This window comes from Centroberyx gerrardi, chromosome 18 (genome assembly GCF_048128805.1).
Source record: "Centroberyx gerrardi isolate f3 chromosome 18, fCenGer3.hap1.cur.20231027, whole genome shotgun sequence".
NCBI classification, from domain to species: Eukaryota; Metazoa; Chordata; class Actinopteri; order Beryciformes; family Berycidae; genus Centroberyx; species Centroberyx gerrardi.
In genome coordinates this window covers 24,593,441-24,610,818 of record NC_136014.1, presented here as the reverse complement: position 1 = coordinate 24,610,818, position 17,378 = coordinate 24,593,441, and the positions used below count along the sequence as shown (strand labels likewise).

The 17,378-nt window shown below is 38.7% G+C and overlaps 1 protein-coding gene across 1 annotated transcript in view; it reads left to right on the top strand.

The window, feature by feature from the left end:
• The first annotated feature begins 4,215 nt into the window (after positions 1–4,215).
• The window catches only part of LOC144542736 (uncharacterized), a 52,704-nt gene continuing 39,541 nt past the window's right edge, over positions 4,216–17,378 (top strand). The window contains exons 1-5 of the mRNA XM_078289774.1: positions 4,216–4,423; positions 8,056–8,310; positions 9,986–10,090; positions 10,374–10,436; positions 15,605–15,883. Of these exons, the coding sequence (XP_078145900.1) occupies positions 4,216–4,423; positions 8,056–8,310; positions 9,986–10,090; positions 10,374–10,436; positions 15,605–15,883 (910 nt within the window). The remainder of the gene's footprint in view (positions 4,424–8,055; positions 8,311–9,985; positions 10,091–10,373; positions 10,437–15,604; positions 15,884–17,378) is intronic.

The window sequence follows — 17,378 nt, the reverse complement described above, 5'->3', positions numbered from 1 at the left end:
TAATAGTTACAGAATAATATCTACGAGCTATTTGTTACAATGATGTCCAATTTGATAGACTATAGCAGTATAAATTGCATAACATAATAACCATGACTATAAATAGCATGACACTACAACATTGATATAGATGAGTTTCCCATGTACAAACAGTCGAGGATGCATGCGCAGCTCAGGGGCAGAAAAGCCACTGTGGCTATTGGAGCTATAGCAACTTGGCTGTCATTTTCACACGGATAACAGCAAACAAACGGACAACAATGGCGTACCTGGCTAGTTTGTCAGACTCAGATCGCGCAGATTATTTAGAAAAACTTGTTTTAAGTACTGGTGAATGACTGCCGGACCCTTATTCAATCCCAGTTGATGAATGGCTTGTAGACATGGCCAAGTGGCCACCCATCCAACGGCCAGACATATACTGTATATGTATCTGATTGAAAAGCCAAGCATATACAAAAGACAGCCTCTGAGCATACAAATCTCTCGATGCTGTAAATTCATATTATGTAGGCATGTGGCACAAATTAGACATTACATCTCTGGTGAGTTTTGTGTTTAAGAGCAGGTCTTACCCAGCCAGCGTCAAAGTGTGAAGGCAAAGCCCTATGCTGCACGGGTGTAGTGCATACTGAAAAAGGCGACATCCTGACAACATTGTACATGTATGGCCGGGTAAGTGTCACCCAGGGACTATGAAGCTAGCGAACTGAGTTAGCTGGATTACTACTCCAATAGCACCCAGCTGCAGACCAGAGAAGCCCCTGGCTAGGCAAGGCGAGGTTAGGGATAGGCGTTAGGGTGAGTGTGCTGTGCCAAGCCAGGGGCTTCGCTGCAGCTGCGAACTGCGAGGCATGATGTTAAACTATATGGCCACTTACTAAACTAAAATCTTTGCTATCGCTTCTGGGAACTCACAATTACTAACTAACTAACTAACGTGAACTGAGTGGCTACCGGTAGCCTTTCTGCCCCGGAGATGCGCGCGCACACTTTATGTGACACTCATCTATTGTCATCCCACTACTATAATTGGAGAGCGGTTTGTGTGTTTGTGTGTCCCGAGAGGAGAGGAGGAGAGGAGACAAGGAGAGGAGAGGAGAGGAGAGGAGGAAAAGAGAGGAGAGGAGAGAGGAGAGGAAAGGAGAGGAGAGGAGAGAGGAGAGGAAACACAGAGAGGAGAGGAGGAGAGGAGAGGAGGAGACGAAAGGAGAGGAGACATGGAGAAGAGAGGAGAGGAGGAGAGGAGAAAGGAGAGGACAGGAGACAAGGAGAGGAGAGGAGGAGAGGAAAGGAGAGGAGACAAGGAGAGGAGAGGAGGAGAGGAAAGGAGAGGAGGAGAGGAGAGCAGGAGAGGAGACAGCTTAGCTAGTCAGCTTGGCAGCAGTGTTTTATACGAAATTAGATTAAAGAGGAGGAGCGTGGAATTTACATTAAAAGACTAGTATGAATAATTAGGCTACAATTAGAATTAAACACATAGTACAGAATAGTAATCAAAAGACCCATATTTCAACAATTATAAACATAGAAAATCACAATATTGATCCACATTTAAGTCTTTTTACCTTATAAACTACATAGCATGCAGCACTGTAGTGTTACCATAGCAACCACACCAGCTAGACTCACTATGAATTTAACTACTGGGTACAACCTTTCTTCCAGTATTAACTTTACACAGTAAATTGATTCAGAAGCACAGAAAAACGTCTCCATTCCTGATAGAATAAAGACAAATGTACAAAAACATCAGCTGGTTGTGTGTGTGTGTCTGCTTGGCTCCCCTGACAGAAAGAAAAAAGCGAATACAATTAACATAGAGACCGCGAATACAGCGGGGTTAAGCTAGCTAGGCAACGAACTCAGCACTCTAACGTTAGCCCAATCTCTCCAAAAGTAAATTCATTAAAAACTGTGGTTAGCGATCTCAAATATTGACAGCATTTACACAGAATGGAACGGATATTACATAGAACAAGATACAACCATTAAATGACGTTAGTAACACATCTAATACATTTTAAAAAAAAAACGTTTATCAGGGAGTTTCACTCGACGCAGCCTACCTCTTGGTCAGTTGGAAAAAGTTTTGACTCGCGTGCGCGCGCGCGCACCTACGTAGCTACGCTGACTGGACACATGCACACACAGAAACCCCAAATGACACACAGGTAGGAGATGCAGATCCAAGAGAACAAAAATAATAAACGGGAATGATTTGATGAAATTCAGAAGCTATGTTTATATTAACCTGTTACACAAAGATCTAGCAAAAATATCAATCGAGAATAATGAAATGCCTCAAGTCTCAGCCACAAGATTTCTCTGAATCATTGTTGATGAGAATCTGAATTGGAGAGAACAGATTAAGTCAGCAAAAAAATGAAATCCATTGGTGTAATCAGGAAAGTTAGTCATCTTGTCAACCCACATTGTCTCCTTCTACTACAGTATAATTTATCCATACCTTTCATATTGCAATATATTTTGAGCTAGCACATGTCCCTCTAACCTTCACAAAATGTTCCTCCTTCAGAATTTTTTGTCAGTCACAACCAAGTCAAAGTCATCTACTTCATCTGCTCCATTATTTCAGAAATGTTGCCTTCTTACAATTTTTATTAAACATTTGTACATCAGTGTTTTTCAAATCTGTATTTTTATTTGTAAGGTCCATTTGAGAGTGGGAAATCTACCCGATCAGTTCAAGTCCTATTTTCAAACTAATTCACAGATCCATTCCTATTCAACTAGACAGTCATGAGATCTTCATCTCTATAAACATCTCACCAGTAGAGGTTCATTTTCAATAAGATTTAGGGGTAAATTATGGAATTCTTAGTCTCATTTGGCAAAAATCTCATGTTCCTTAACATTTTAGACTTTAATCTCTTATAAATTTTCTTTTTTTTTTATATATATATTTTTTCACTTTTTGTATTCCGTCTGTATTTGCACCATTATCTGCATGCACGCTCACTCTAAGACAGTGTTCCCTTCCATGACTGAATATCAGTCCAGCAGTCACTTATTTCCACTTACAGGTTACAAGATCTAAGACTTGCACTGTCAAAATTCACAGATCACAGAATCTATGGCTTCTGTCGACTTCTATTGGTGACCATTAGGAATTGCAATGACATCAACAAGTCACACACACACACACACACACACACACACACACACACACACACAACAGTGAAGTGAGTCTTCACTGTTCTCAGCAGCTGGCTGAGTCATCCTTAAGTCAGTTATTGATCAACAACACTATCAACCCCCACAGATATATTATGATCATTTAAAATCTTACTTATTTCCCCTTTAACTTTCTTTACTGACATGTTTTTCTCCACCATGTTCCACATCTTACACAGATAGCTCTGTTCTGAACTACGTCATGTTGGCTCTGCGTGTTGCAGAACTGTTCCTCATTACTGTAATTACTGCTCTTCTCATCAGAAGCTGGAGGAGAGCTAGAGGTGAGAGAATTCAGAACAATATTTTGTAGGACTCATTAACATAAATTATAATTTATTGTATAATTTAAACTTCTCTCTGATTTATTTTTCCAGGGAACCAGACACCACCTGATGACAACATTGTGAGTTTAAAACAAAAACGGAACTGACTTGAAAAATTAAATGTCTACGATCAGGACTGTAAGGTTGATTGTAAAATGATCGTAAGCTGCTGATGGTAACTGTCCATTTTCATAGCTATCAATTATTGTAATAGAATACTGTAACTGTCTGTTTGTATTTGTGCAGGTTTTAAACTCAGTAAGCGGTCCTGCAGTGAGCCAGTCTGGTCCAGCAGCCAGTCAGGAAGAGGTCAGATCATACAGTAACTGACCTTGTTCCCACAGTGGTATTTACACGGCTTTTCAGCGTTGGTGCGAGCCGTCGTATCAACCTCAACATGTTTTCTGGGTTTTTCACAAGGTGAGGAATGATGAGGCAATGTAGATTACTTGAAACTGAGCTTCAGCATCACATTGTTTTTCTATTTTAATCCTTTTTGCTCCAGACTTGGCAGCAGCACCAATGTCTTCTTTGGGGAATTTATCTTTCATAAACCTTTTGTGTGGATGTCATTGGTCAGTGGACAATGAACGCGTTTTGCTGCTGTCTTGCTAGAAGCGGATTGTCTTTTGCTTTAGTGCATCCAGAAATTATCTCGCTCAAGTTAGAAAAAAAACAAAAGTAAACTAAAATGAACTCCTCTTCGTCTCAGTTCACGTCGCCCAAAGCAACAAAGGACATGAAGAAGTCCGCTCTGACTCTCTGGCTGATCAGCTTCTCGTCTCCTTCCTCATCATGCTGTGGACTGGCTGTTTCTGTCAGCCTGCTGTGGTTCAGAAGCTGTTCCGGTCCTGATGAGAAGGCCAAACCACCAGACCTCTGCTGGCTGCTGAACCAACGTTCACACCAACACACTTCCTGCACATCTCTCAGCAGAAATTAGTGTAAAGCTGCAATGAGGAACTAACACTTCTCAGGCACTAAAATGTCCTCATATCTGTGTTTTTCCCACAGTAATGCCATTGCACCACGGGCATCAAGAGCCAAATTCTGGTCAGTCAGGAGTGAGACTCTCCACTCCTCTATAGTGCTATCAGACTTCATCACGGCACAAATCCTGTCTGTTCTTTACTGAGCAGAATCTAATCAGTTAAAGGACATAAAAGTTGCTTTATTGTCAGCATTTGTCTTGAACTATGAATCTTCACACCTTAGTTGTGAGCTGTGAAACTCCGTCAGTCCTCTTGTGGTTTTGAGAGGGAACTACACGTCATCGCCACAAATACACCGTGGGACTGGACAGAAGCTGGACTTGTTATGATGAATATGATTTGGTCAGCTAATGGCAGCAGCAGTTCTAGTAGTAGTGGCTAAAATTCAGTTTTTATAGGCACTTTAGGCTTGCTTGTCATATTGGTGATCTAGGAATTGAAGCTTATTCTACTGCTGCACTCTGGATGCCTAAAATGTAAAATTTAAAATGAAACTTTCTGTTGGTCAGATCTTTTGCTGCCTGTCTCTCTCTCTGTTTCAACAGCTGCAAGAAATTCAGAGAGATAAGAAAACCAATGGCAGTAGTAGTTCTAGTAGTAGTGGCTCCAAGCTCCGCCCACACTGTTTGATTGACAGGTGATCTGTGGGAAGTGCAGTGCAGAAACACCACAGCGATGAGCGCTGAGCAACAAAGATGGAGACTAAATGAAAAAATGAGAATTTCGCAGATGACCACTTTAAAACCGAATTAGATCCAAACTGCAACTGAATTCTTTCTCTTACCTATTGACTTGAGTAAAGTGACATGCACTTTAGTGTTAGTCACACACTTAAAACTGTCAACTTTTTCTACTATAAATGTGCTGAGATGCTGACATCAGAAGCACAAGTCCTGACCACCATCACCACTTCTTCGCCCGCTACAAGACTTCTGTAAAATACAGAATATAAATAACCTGGGTGAGAAAGTACAGTAGCTGCACATTATTCTTAGTGTTTGGTTTAACTTGTTCACAAGACTCTGTGTGTGTGTGTGTGTGTGTGTGTGTGTGTGTGTGTGTGTACAATCACCCCTGAGTCAAATTGCAGTTTTAATCTTATTAAACTACCAGATGGGTGGAATTTACTTCATCAGGAGAATTCAGATAAATCCCAGTAAGTGGCCAATCACAAATCAATATACTAAATTGACTCTCGACTAGGCTACTTTGCTTGAATTGACTTTTTCTGGCACTTATTGTGTTGTCCTAACCCCACCCCTCTGGCACCTTAGTAGACGAAAACAAACAAAATAGAAAACAGACACAAGGTCATCCCAAGTCCAATTTGAACTACCTTAGGTGCGCTTGATTTATCTTCCCTGGAAATAGACGTTATTCCCACAGCGGCCATTTTGAACTCTCGTCACAGAGTCGTGGCGGGAATTTTTACCCGGAAGAGCGAGTACAGCTCAGCTCTGTCCTGCTGCATCAAGATGCACACGAACGTCTGAAATCAGACCAACATTTATCCTCATCATGCTGTGGACTGGCTGTTTCTGTCAGCCTGCTGCGGTTCAGAAGCTGATCCGGTCCTGATGAGAAGGCAAAACCACCAGACCTCTGCTGGCTGCTGAACCCAGATCACTTCCTGAACATCTCTCAACACAAAGTAAAGCTGCAATGAGGAACTAACACCTCTACAGCCACTAAAACACCATCATGTCTGTCTTTTTAAGCCTTAATACCAGTTGGTCAGTCTTGTTTCAGGATGACAGATTCTGTTTGTTGTTCAAAATCTCCTCCAGAAACACACGTCTGTGGCCTTTAACTGAGACATTGTTTTGTGATGTGTAACGCACTATTCTTTATATAAAAAGCTTTTTAGGTGCATACTCGTCATATCTGTCGGGTCAGACAGATGAAATACTGTTTGGCCCAGGTTACATTTAATCTATCCTCAGTTGAAATTAAACACACAAAAAAGTGAACATCTTTTACGAGATGAGATAAATCAAGCGCTGTTTTTGATTTCATGTTTTACTTTTTGCATGTACTCTATTACTTCTTTTCGACTCCTCATGCCTTCACACCAAAACACTTCCTTTTGTCAGCAACAAAAAAAAAAAACAGCAAACAAAGCTGCGATGAGGAAGTGATGCCGCTCTAATCGGAATAAAGACATCTTTCTATTTGAGGAACCTTTAGTTCATAGATAGTGAGTTGAGAGAAGGAGACTAAGAGAGAGAGAGAGAGAGAGAGACAGAGAGACAGAGAGAGAGAGAGAGAGAGAGAGAGAGAAGAATGGCTGAATTCAGATGGGCTGAAATTTCATCATTTCTGATACTACTGCTTCATTTGACAGGTAAGGCTTCATTTAAACATTTGTAATACAAGAGTGAGAACAACTCTTAAAAAACTACAGAATTGGAAGAGTTTCATTCCAAAATGAAATATCAACAAATCTAAAATCATTTCTTTTCTCACATTGGTCTGCACACCTTCACAATTTCTAAACAAGAAATGTCATGTCATCAAGACATGAGGATAGAAGTGAATTATAGAAGTGAAATATGTATTTACTGATATATATATATATATATATATATATATATATATTTATTTACTGATTATCTGTGAGTGACAATAAAAAGTATTTTAAAAAGTGACACTGACAGTGACAAAATGCAAAATTAATGTTGGAAGTATTTTATTCAACGCATAACTAAAAAAAGGAAATACAATTTTGCTTGACTCTTCTGACTTTCACTAACACTTCTCTATCAGACACAGGAAGGTTTCATCGCTGAAAATTCTATAACCTTTGGATTGATGAAACACATTCAAAATAAGATATTATTAGATATAATAATATCTCATATCTATTATTAGACTAGATTATCTAATTAGATAAACTCAAAATTGCATGGTCGTCTAGCAAAAAAGAAAACAGTTTTTCTTAGTTTTATTGCATCTTCTGCTACAGTTTATTCCATAGGAGCATCGGTCAAATGCCTAAAATGATGATATGAATACAATGTTGTTACTGAGACAAAATATTTCTCTATCATTTTCTCCACAGCAGTAACTGGACAATATTGGCCCTCCTTCTATGTCAGAGATGGAGATGAAGTCACTCTGCCTTGTGAAAATGTGATACCCAGTCAGGATAAATGTGACAGTACTGACTGGATCTTCAATGATTTTATTAACAAAATCACAGCAGTGCTGGTTTCCCGTGGGAAGATTGCATCAAATCAGTTTGCCAAAGCTAAAGCAGCCAGACTGAGTGTTACAGCCGACTGTTCTCTGGTTATAAAGAAAGTCACAGTTGAGGATGTTGGTCGCTACACCTGCAGACAGTTCATGTCAGGACGACAACAAGGTCCAGATGCTCAGGTTTATCTGTCTCTTGTAAACAGTGAGTATTAACATTATTGCATATTCAGCTCAAACTGCCTTCTTGGAAAAATATACTAAAACATTATAATAATTCTGATTACAGTAATGTAGTTAATTTTCCTGTTATTGTCTTTCTCTCACAATATCTCCATCCTCAGCAGTGACTGAACAGAAGGACAGCTATAATCTGACGTTGTCCTGCTCTGTGGTGACATATGAGTGTAGAGAGACACTGATGTGGCTGTATGATGGTGTGAAGTTGGATGGAAACATCAGGAACATTCAGATATCACAGTCTCCCTGCAACACCACTGTGTCCTTTCTGACTTTTGAAAATATCAAAGAGAGATTCCAGTGTGAAGTGACTGATTACAGTGGAAAGCAGACGTTTGACTTCACCTCTCTGTCCTCAGGTGAGAAAGCTTTGAGAATATGATAAGGAACTGTTTAAAATATCTGCATCTTGATATGAAAAATAACGAAAACTATCTTTCTTTTACTTGAAAGTTTCAAAGTAACCATGCAAAAGATTATTTTATTATTTCTTACTTATTTACTGGATATGATAAACTTGAGCTCTTGACTGACCCTATATTTTGTTGGGCTTTGATATTTCATTTGTCCAGGTAAGAAAGAAACAACAACAACAAAATCAACAATAGCAACAACGACAAAAGAAACAGGTAGTCACTTTCCATCTTGCATTACATATTTCCACAGTCCAGCCTCTCTCTCTCTCTGTCTCTCTCTCTTGCTCTCTCTCTCTCTCTCTTGCTCTCTCTCTGTCTCTCTCTCTTTCTCTGTCTCTCTCTCGCTCTCTCTCTTTCTCTCTGTCTCTCTCTCTCTCTCTTGCTCTCTCTCTCTCTGTCTCTCTCTCTCTCGCTCTCTCTCTCTCTCTCTCTCTCAGCTTTGAAAGTCAAAAACATGAATGTCAGACTGACACTTGGCTGTGGGAGGGGGTTTTATGAAAAATATAAAAATATATTTGATGATGTGACCAAAGTAGCTTCATTTACTTAATATGATAAACATTCTTTTATTCAATCTATCCTATTTATTCATGAGGTATGAAAATTAAGAGCTCTTACTGATCTTAATGATTAAGTTTTTGGGGGTTTTGTCCAGGAAACAAAGCAACAACCACAAAATAAACAATAACAACAACAACAAAACAGACAGCAGGGTTTATAACCAGCGCTACGACTTCAGAACCAGCAGTTGTTTTTCATTTTACTTTACATATTTAAAAAAAAAATAATAATAAAATCTTTTCCTCTCTCTCTTTTCTGTCGCTGTCTCTCATCTTCTGTGATGGAAAATGTGATTGTTTGCTGAACGAGCCAATGAACCTCTAACACCTGTTTCCAAGCACAGCACTGAAACACATTGACAGCATAGCTTTTAGAGATATTTCTTTATCAATTAAGGTTTTTTTAAGGTAGATTATCATAAATTGGTATTTTTGCACAGCGGTTTGCTTTTAGGAATCACTTACAGGACATGCAAATGATCAGAAGTGGGCGGTGATGCTGAAATATCACTAGCTGTAAAACTGAGGCGGTAAAACCTGTTTATGAATAAGGAAAATGCATCGACAGTCTGACACACTACCACCATGTTAACCCTGCTGGGGAGAATATGGCCCAAAGTGTTGCTTATTTACAAGCAATTTTTGTATATTCAGATATTTTTTGTTGAAGTGTATTGGTGTCTACATTCAAGTTACAAATTACAACCGCAAGTTATGACTTGTGTGTTTGTTAGAAAGTGAATGTGAAAAGATTATTTTCAAAAGAATTGCTAAAATTTCATATTAACCTCTATTGTTGCAGTTAGCAACTGCAACAACATGAAGTCACACACACACACACACACCCCTGAAACAAAGTCACATTTTCACAAGTGTAAAGTGAGTTTTGAAAGCCAGAACTCTCAGCAGCTGGCTGAGTAATCCTTCAGTCATTAGTATTGATCAACAACTCTATCAACCCCCACAGAGATATTATGATCATTTAAAATCTTACTTATTTCCCCTTTAACTTTCTTTACTGACATGTTTTTCTCCACCATGTTCCACATCTTACACAGATAGCTCTGTTCTGAACTACGTCATGTTGGCTCTGCGTGTTGCAGAACTGTTCCTCATTACTGTAATTACTGCTCTTCTCATCAGAAGCTGGAGGAGAGCTAGAGGTGAGAGAATTCAGAACAATATTTTGTAGGACTCATTAACATAAATCATAATTGTAGAATTTATACAGTTCTCTCTGATTTATTTTTCCAGGGAACCAGACACCACCTGATAACATTGTGAGTTTAAAACAAAAACAGAACTGACTTGAAAAATTAAATGTGTATGGTCAGGACTGTAAGGTTGATCGTAAAATGATCGTAAGCTGCTGATGGTAACTGTTCATTTTCATAGCTATCAATTATTGTAATAGAATACTGTAACTGTCTGTCTGTATTTGTGCAGGTTTTAAACTCAGTAAGCGGCCCTGCAGTGAACCAGTCTGGTCCAGCAGCCAGTCAGGAAGAGGTCAGATCATACAGTAACTGACCTTGTTCCCACAGCGGCCATTTTGAAGTCACTTCACACTCGGGGTGGGTAACTCTACCTGGAAGACAACATAAAGCTAGCGTTACTGCAACACATTAGTGTACAAGTGAGAACTTCAAATAAACCTAATAGTTCTCAAATTAGCTAGCAACAACAATTACTTGAATTTAGCAGGAAAGTTAGTTTGCTAGCTTATTAGCTAGTTATCTACTAGCTAGCTACCTAGGCTAGATTCCAGTTGCTGTAGCTATTGTGGTCCAAATACCTAAAATGTCAGCCTAGATCTCTCCAGATTCTTGAGATCCATTCATTTCTAATACATTTTTCAGTGGAGAATCTGTGATGTGATAAATGTCCGATTCCCGACTTGTATGATGTGCATCTTGGTCCACAACAGCAGGACAGAGCTGGGCTGTATTTGCTCTTCCAGGTAGAGTTTCCCACCCTGAGTGTGTTGTAAGTTCAAAATGGCCGCCCTGGGAACAAGGTCGATACATTCAACTCCAATACATTCAGTACAATTCTAGTCATTTCATAACTTTTTATTTACAACTGACTTTTCCACAGGTTAATTTGTATTCATTTTATTAAGTATTTGATTTGTTTGAATTACAAAGTCGGTGTTGCTCACAATGAATCTGATTTCCTTTTGTTAAATGTGGAGCAGTGAAAGCCTAAAAGTCATAGAAGTGGACTGGTTTGAGTAAATCTCTCTCCTCCCTCAATAACTATCATTGAGGTTCCCTTGAGCAAGGCACTAAACTCCAGCTGCTCCAGTGGAGCTGCTCAGCGGCCAGCGTTCAACTTTTACACTTGTACAGAAACTCATGTGTGTTGTGTTGTATTGTGCTGCATTACATTGTGTTGTATTGTATTATGCTGCATTACATTGTGTTGTGTTGTATTGTGCTGCATTACATTGTGTTGTGTTGTATTGTGCTGCATTACATTGTGTTGTGTTGTATTTCACAGATGCATAATGATGATGATGATGAAGGTACAGTGAACTATGTCAACACAGAAGCCCCTTCTGCCTCTGTCAGGCTCCACTGATCAATAACCTCCACACCGATGTCAACTAACCAGAGAAATAAGAGACCACAGCAGATAAATATCATCTTAGCACAATAGTTGTATAATTTATAATTGAAGCCTCTGCATGAAAAATCATGAGCTTGTTTTAAGTCTTTGGATGAGTGTGGAGTATTTTGTGCACTTACAAACAGTAGAAGTTGTGTACTTACAGGTGATGTGAAACACCTGAAATGATTTGAAATGATTTTACAACTGTTAGTACATTGGCTGTTTTCAAAATGATTTGATCAACAGCGATCATCAAAGATCAAACTCTGAGACGGCTGATTAAATAATAAGATTAAGATAAAGATAACTTCACTGGCACAACTGAATGCTTTCTTACATAAACATACCGAACATAGACATCGAAGAATCAAGAGTATTAACTGAGGATTACAAAAAGACTGCTGGCATTAAATTAGTGAGTATTATGTATTAACACTGAAGATGGATATTTTTCTCTTAGAATAAGCCATTTCTATCAGTTTCTGACTAGGAGAAAGATAGTCAAGCTATTATTTCATCTTGTATTAACTATTATAAGTCTCTTTAATAAAAGTGTCTTTTTCTGCCTCCGTTGTGAAGCTGTTTCTCATTTACAGCATTTTAGACTGCAATGACTGAAAACTAATTTTAATAAACGTACTTTTAACTGGGAACTTGTTAGCATTGTTTCATTGTGCTTTAGTATTTTAACTTGCATTTAACTGGTAACTTGTTTACATTGTTACCATTATGCTGTAGTAGTATTGTTAAATTGTTTGTTGGGAGTCCAAAATGTTTTCTGAATCTGAAAAGTATGCTTGAATGAGCTGTGGGCCTTAATGGAGTCAGTATAGTCTTCCCTTTGTTATAGCTGATTATTGCTGTTCATTTATACTATCTGCAAATAAAAGATTGTTTAATACTCAGTCACACATTGTGTATCGTAATTCCTCCATGTACCAATAGTGTCATGGCTTTCACAGTGGAAGATAGAGTTCAGCAGGTAACACACTGTCAGACACATGGATTTGAGACAAGCTAAAACCACACACAAATATATATATACAGTATATAGAGCATTTAGAGTTCAATTTCAAAATGTATCTGTTTAGCTATTTTGTATATGAATTAAATGCCTGTGAATTATTGAGGATCCAGAATGTAAAGTTATGTTGTCAACCAAGTTCTTAAAGAGCATCAGAAATCATTGTTACACTGCTCTCTATGGGTTAAAACGCCACATCTCAATCAGTCAATGCAGCTGTTTAGCATCAGCTGTCAAAAGCAAAACAGTTGCTTTTGCCTTTGACAGCTGTGAAATGTGGAAGTCAACACAGGTGGCAAGTGTGGCAGCAAATCCACCGATGTCGGCAGTCGAAGGTAATAACTGCTGCTGGAGGTCTTTTAGAAGAAAATATCATCCGATTAATACGAGAAGGAACGCCACAACATGTGGTCTCACAGCCTCCATCTTGAATGTGGGCGTTCCAGTGAGTTCAACATGTGAACAGTTCCAAGTTGATGTTCCAAGTGATGAAAGCAAAATGATTAATTTAGGAGAGGAAGTGTAAATTAGTCAGTCAGTCAATTAGTAATATTACTCTTATCTGACAGCTTATTTGGTTGTAGTGTAAACCTCATTCTCAAAACTCGTTTGTGAATCACATTTGAGCTGCACCCCACACAACAGGGTTTTAGCCCAGAACTGCCATCCCACCAGTCACTCACTCACTCACTCACTCATCGTTCACAACCCTTCACAACTCAAGAGGAAGAGCCTGTTTGCCTCCCTCCTATGCTTTTGGCACAGGTGCGACTCGCAGCTGAATTACTCCAACCAGCTCTCACTCACACAGCACTAGTTTGCGACTCGCAAGTCTCAACTCTTGACTGGCTGCGTGTGGCGCTGCGGAGCCGTGAACGAACGACTCAAATGGCAGAGTGAGTCATGACTCCCAGTTCCTGATGAAGATTAGTTCACCACGAACGATTCGTTCACGGCTCTTTCATCACTACAGTTGGTCAGTCTTGTTTCAATATTAGGATGACAGATTCTGTTTGTTGTGCAAAATCTCCTCCAGAAACACACTTCTGTGGCCTTTAACTGAGACATTGTTTAGTGATGTGTAATATGCTGTTTATGCTTTTAGTTGCATGCACATTATATCTGTCATCCATTTCTCATTATCATTTGATCAGTCAGTCATTTCAACTGTTGAATTTTGTACTCTAAATGTTGTATTTAACCTGTTTGAATATGTGTGTGTGTGTGTGTGTGTGTGTGTGTGTGTGTGTGTGTGTGTGAAGGGTCACTGTATTAGGATCTTGGAGAATAAGTCTAGATTGTGCAGAAGCCTCGGCCACAGTGTTACATTCACACAGCGATCACACCTGGGTCAAACAGCTGAAATACTGTTTGGCCCAGGTTGCATTGAGTCTATCCTCAGTTGAAACTAAATGAAAAAGTGGAAACAACCTTTGTGAGATGAGAGAAATCAAGCGCTCACTTTTGATTTCATGTTTTGTTTTTGGCATGTAGGTCTACGCGGTTACTATTTGTCTAGTTGTCATGCCTTCACACCAAAACACTTCCTTTGTCAGCGACAGAAAAAATACCCAAAAAGCTGCGATGGGGAAGTGATGCCTCTCTAATCAAAATAAAGACATCTTTCTATTTGAGGAACCTTTAGTTCATAGATAGTGACAGTTGAGAGCAAGAGACTGGGAGAGAGAGGGAGAGAGAGAGAGAGAGAGAGAGAGGAATGGCTGAATTCAGACGGACTGAAATTTCATCATTTCTGGTACTACTGCTTCATTTGACAGGTAAGGCTTCATTTAAACATTTGTAATACAAGAGTTTGATTCCAAGAGAAGATTTCCATTTTAAAAGAGTGACAACAACTCTTAAAAAACTACAGAATTTCAAGAGTTTCATTCCAAAATGAAATATGATAATATACATGTTCCCTGTAGTTATGGAGTAGCTACAGGGAACAAGCACCAATAACATTTGTGCCCTGTAGTTATGGAGTAAGTACAAGTTGTGCAGGCTGTAAAATAAAGCAGTGCTTGTTCCCCTCTTCTTCACAGTAATTATAGGTTAAGTACAAGGTTGCCCCACAGTAAATACAGTTTAACAGAAAATCACATAAGTCCATCTGACTACTTTGGTACTAGATTTTAGGAGAGCAGACCCTAGACCAGCCATCCAACATTACCTTTACAACTGAAATATAGACATGACAGCGCAGACAACCATATTTCAATTTCTCCTATTTCTACTTAAAAAAAGCACTTCTGCTTGGCTCTTTTGCCTTTCACTAACACTTCTCCATCAGACACAGGAAGGTTTTGTCGCTGAAGATTATACAACCGTTGGATTGCTGAAACTCATTCAAAACTAATAAGATAAACTCAAAATTGCAAAAAAATAAAAAATAAAAATACAAAGCTGTTTTTCTTAGTTCCCAAAAAGTTGACATTTTGCCGATACAAGGCTTTCATCTGACAACAGCGATTTGTTGCATCTTCTGCCACAGTTTATTCGATAGGAGCAATGCTTTAAATGATGATATGAATACAATGTTGTTACTGAGACATAATATTTCTCTATCATTTTCTCCACAGCAGTAACTGGACAACATTTGCCCTCCTTCCATGTCAGAGATGGAGATGAAGTCACTCTGCCTTGTGAAAATGTGATACCCAATCAGGATAAATGTGGCAGTACCGCCTGGATCTTTAATCATTTTATAAATAAAACTACAGAGGAGCTGGTTTCTATTGGGAAGATTGCACCAAATGAGTTTGCCAAAGTTAAAGCAGCCAGACTGAGTGTTACACCCAACTGTTCTCTGGTTATAAAGAAAGTCACAGTTGAGGATGTTGGTCGCTACTTCTGCCTACAGTACATATCAAGAGAACAACATATAGGTGCTGGGGTTTATCTGTCTGTTGTAAACAGTGAGTATTAACATTATAACCTATTCAGCTCAAACTGCCTTCTGAAAAATATACTAAAACATTACAATAATTCTGATTACAGTAATGTAGTTAATTTTCCTGTTATTGTCTTTCTCTCACAGTATCTCCATCTTCACCAGTAACTGAACAAAAGGACAACTATAATCTCACGTTGTCCTGCTCTGTGGTGACATATGGAGAGTGTAGACAGACACTGAGGTGGCTGTATGAGGGTAAAAAGGTGAATAGAAATACCAGGAACATTCTGATATCACAGTCTCCCTGCCACACCACTGTGTCCTTTCTGAGTTATCATTACAACAAAGAGAGATTCAAGTGTGAAGTGACTGATGGTCGCAGTGGAAAACTGCAGACGTTTGACTTCATCCCTCTGTCCTCAGGTGAGAAAATATATGATTTGGGGTTTTTTAGGTCACATGACATGTTCAAAGTAGCTTCACTTATGATAAACATTCTTTCATTCTCTCACTTATTTACTGGGTATGATAAACAGGAGCTCTTTCCGGATCCTACGTTTTGTCAGGTTTTGTTTTTGCTTTTGTCCAGGAGAGGAAGCAGCAACAGCAACTACAAACGATATTTCAAACACAGCAGGGTTTATAACCAACTCTACAACTTCAAAACCAGCAGGTAGTGGCTTTTTCATGTTACCTTACTACTTACCTTAACAATATTCACCCTTTCTCTCCCTCTCTTTTGCTCTCTCTCCCTTTAAGTAATCTATGACTTCTGTCAACCTCTATTGGTGACCATTAGGAATTGCAATAACATCAACAAGTAAACAAACTGTACAGAAATTTTGTATTAAACCCCACCCCTCTTAACCTAGAGATCTATAAAGCTTATAGAAATAAATTCACTCATATCATTCGATCTGCAAACAAGAAATATCTAAGTGATAATTTTAAGCAATGTTCAAACAATATTAAAAGTGCTTTCAAGTTGTTGCAATTGTTGCAGAGAGAAAAGAATACCTCAGAGCTACCTTTGGTTCTTTTTAACGGGGAGAGATCATTTAACAATTCATTTGATATAGCTCTCTCTCTTGATATAGACTTTTTTGTAAATATTGGTAATACATTAGCAAGTAAGATTCCTTCCTCAAATGGTAATCCATTAGACTTAATTCCAGGCAACTATCCCATAATTTCCTTATTTCTTATTTTGTTATTCCCCCAGATATTCATGAAATAAGTGACATAGTTGATGGACTAAAAAAACTCTTCTGCTGGTCATGATCACATTTCTGGTTTTCTTGTCAAACAGGTGAAATGTTCCATATTAGAGCCACTTACCTACATATTTTCTTTATATCTGAAAACTGGTGTTGTACATGGGGACCTAAAAGTTGCCCTAGTCATCCCTTTTTTTAAAGCTGATGATCAGCCTAATATGAATGGTTTACTGAACAAGTTGTCCATGACTATCAAAAAATCAAACTTCATTATCTTCAGTGGCAAAAAGACTTACTGCAAATGTAGCCGGTGGGTTACGCCTATGGTGTTCTGCGTTGTGTTCTGATGTTTTCAATTAAGAGGCAGGAGGCAGCACTGGGTCTCAGGTCTTTAGCGAGGATCTGGTTGAATATAGACAAATGTACAGAAACATTAGTTGGTTGTGTGTGTGTGTCTGCTGGGCTCCCCTCTTGGTCAGTTGGAAAAAGGTTTTTTTGCCAAGTTACAGTTACAGAATAATATCTAACAGAATAATAGTTACAGAATAATATCTACGAGCTATTTGTTACAATGATGTCCAATTTGATAGACTATAGCAGTATAAATTGCATAACATAATAACCATGACTATAAATAGCATGACACTACAACATTGATATAGATGAGTTTCCCATGTACAAACAGTCGAGGATGCATGCGC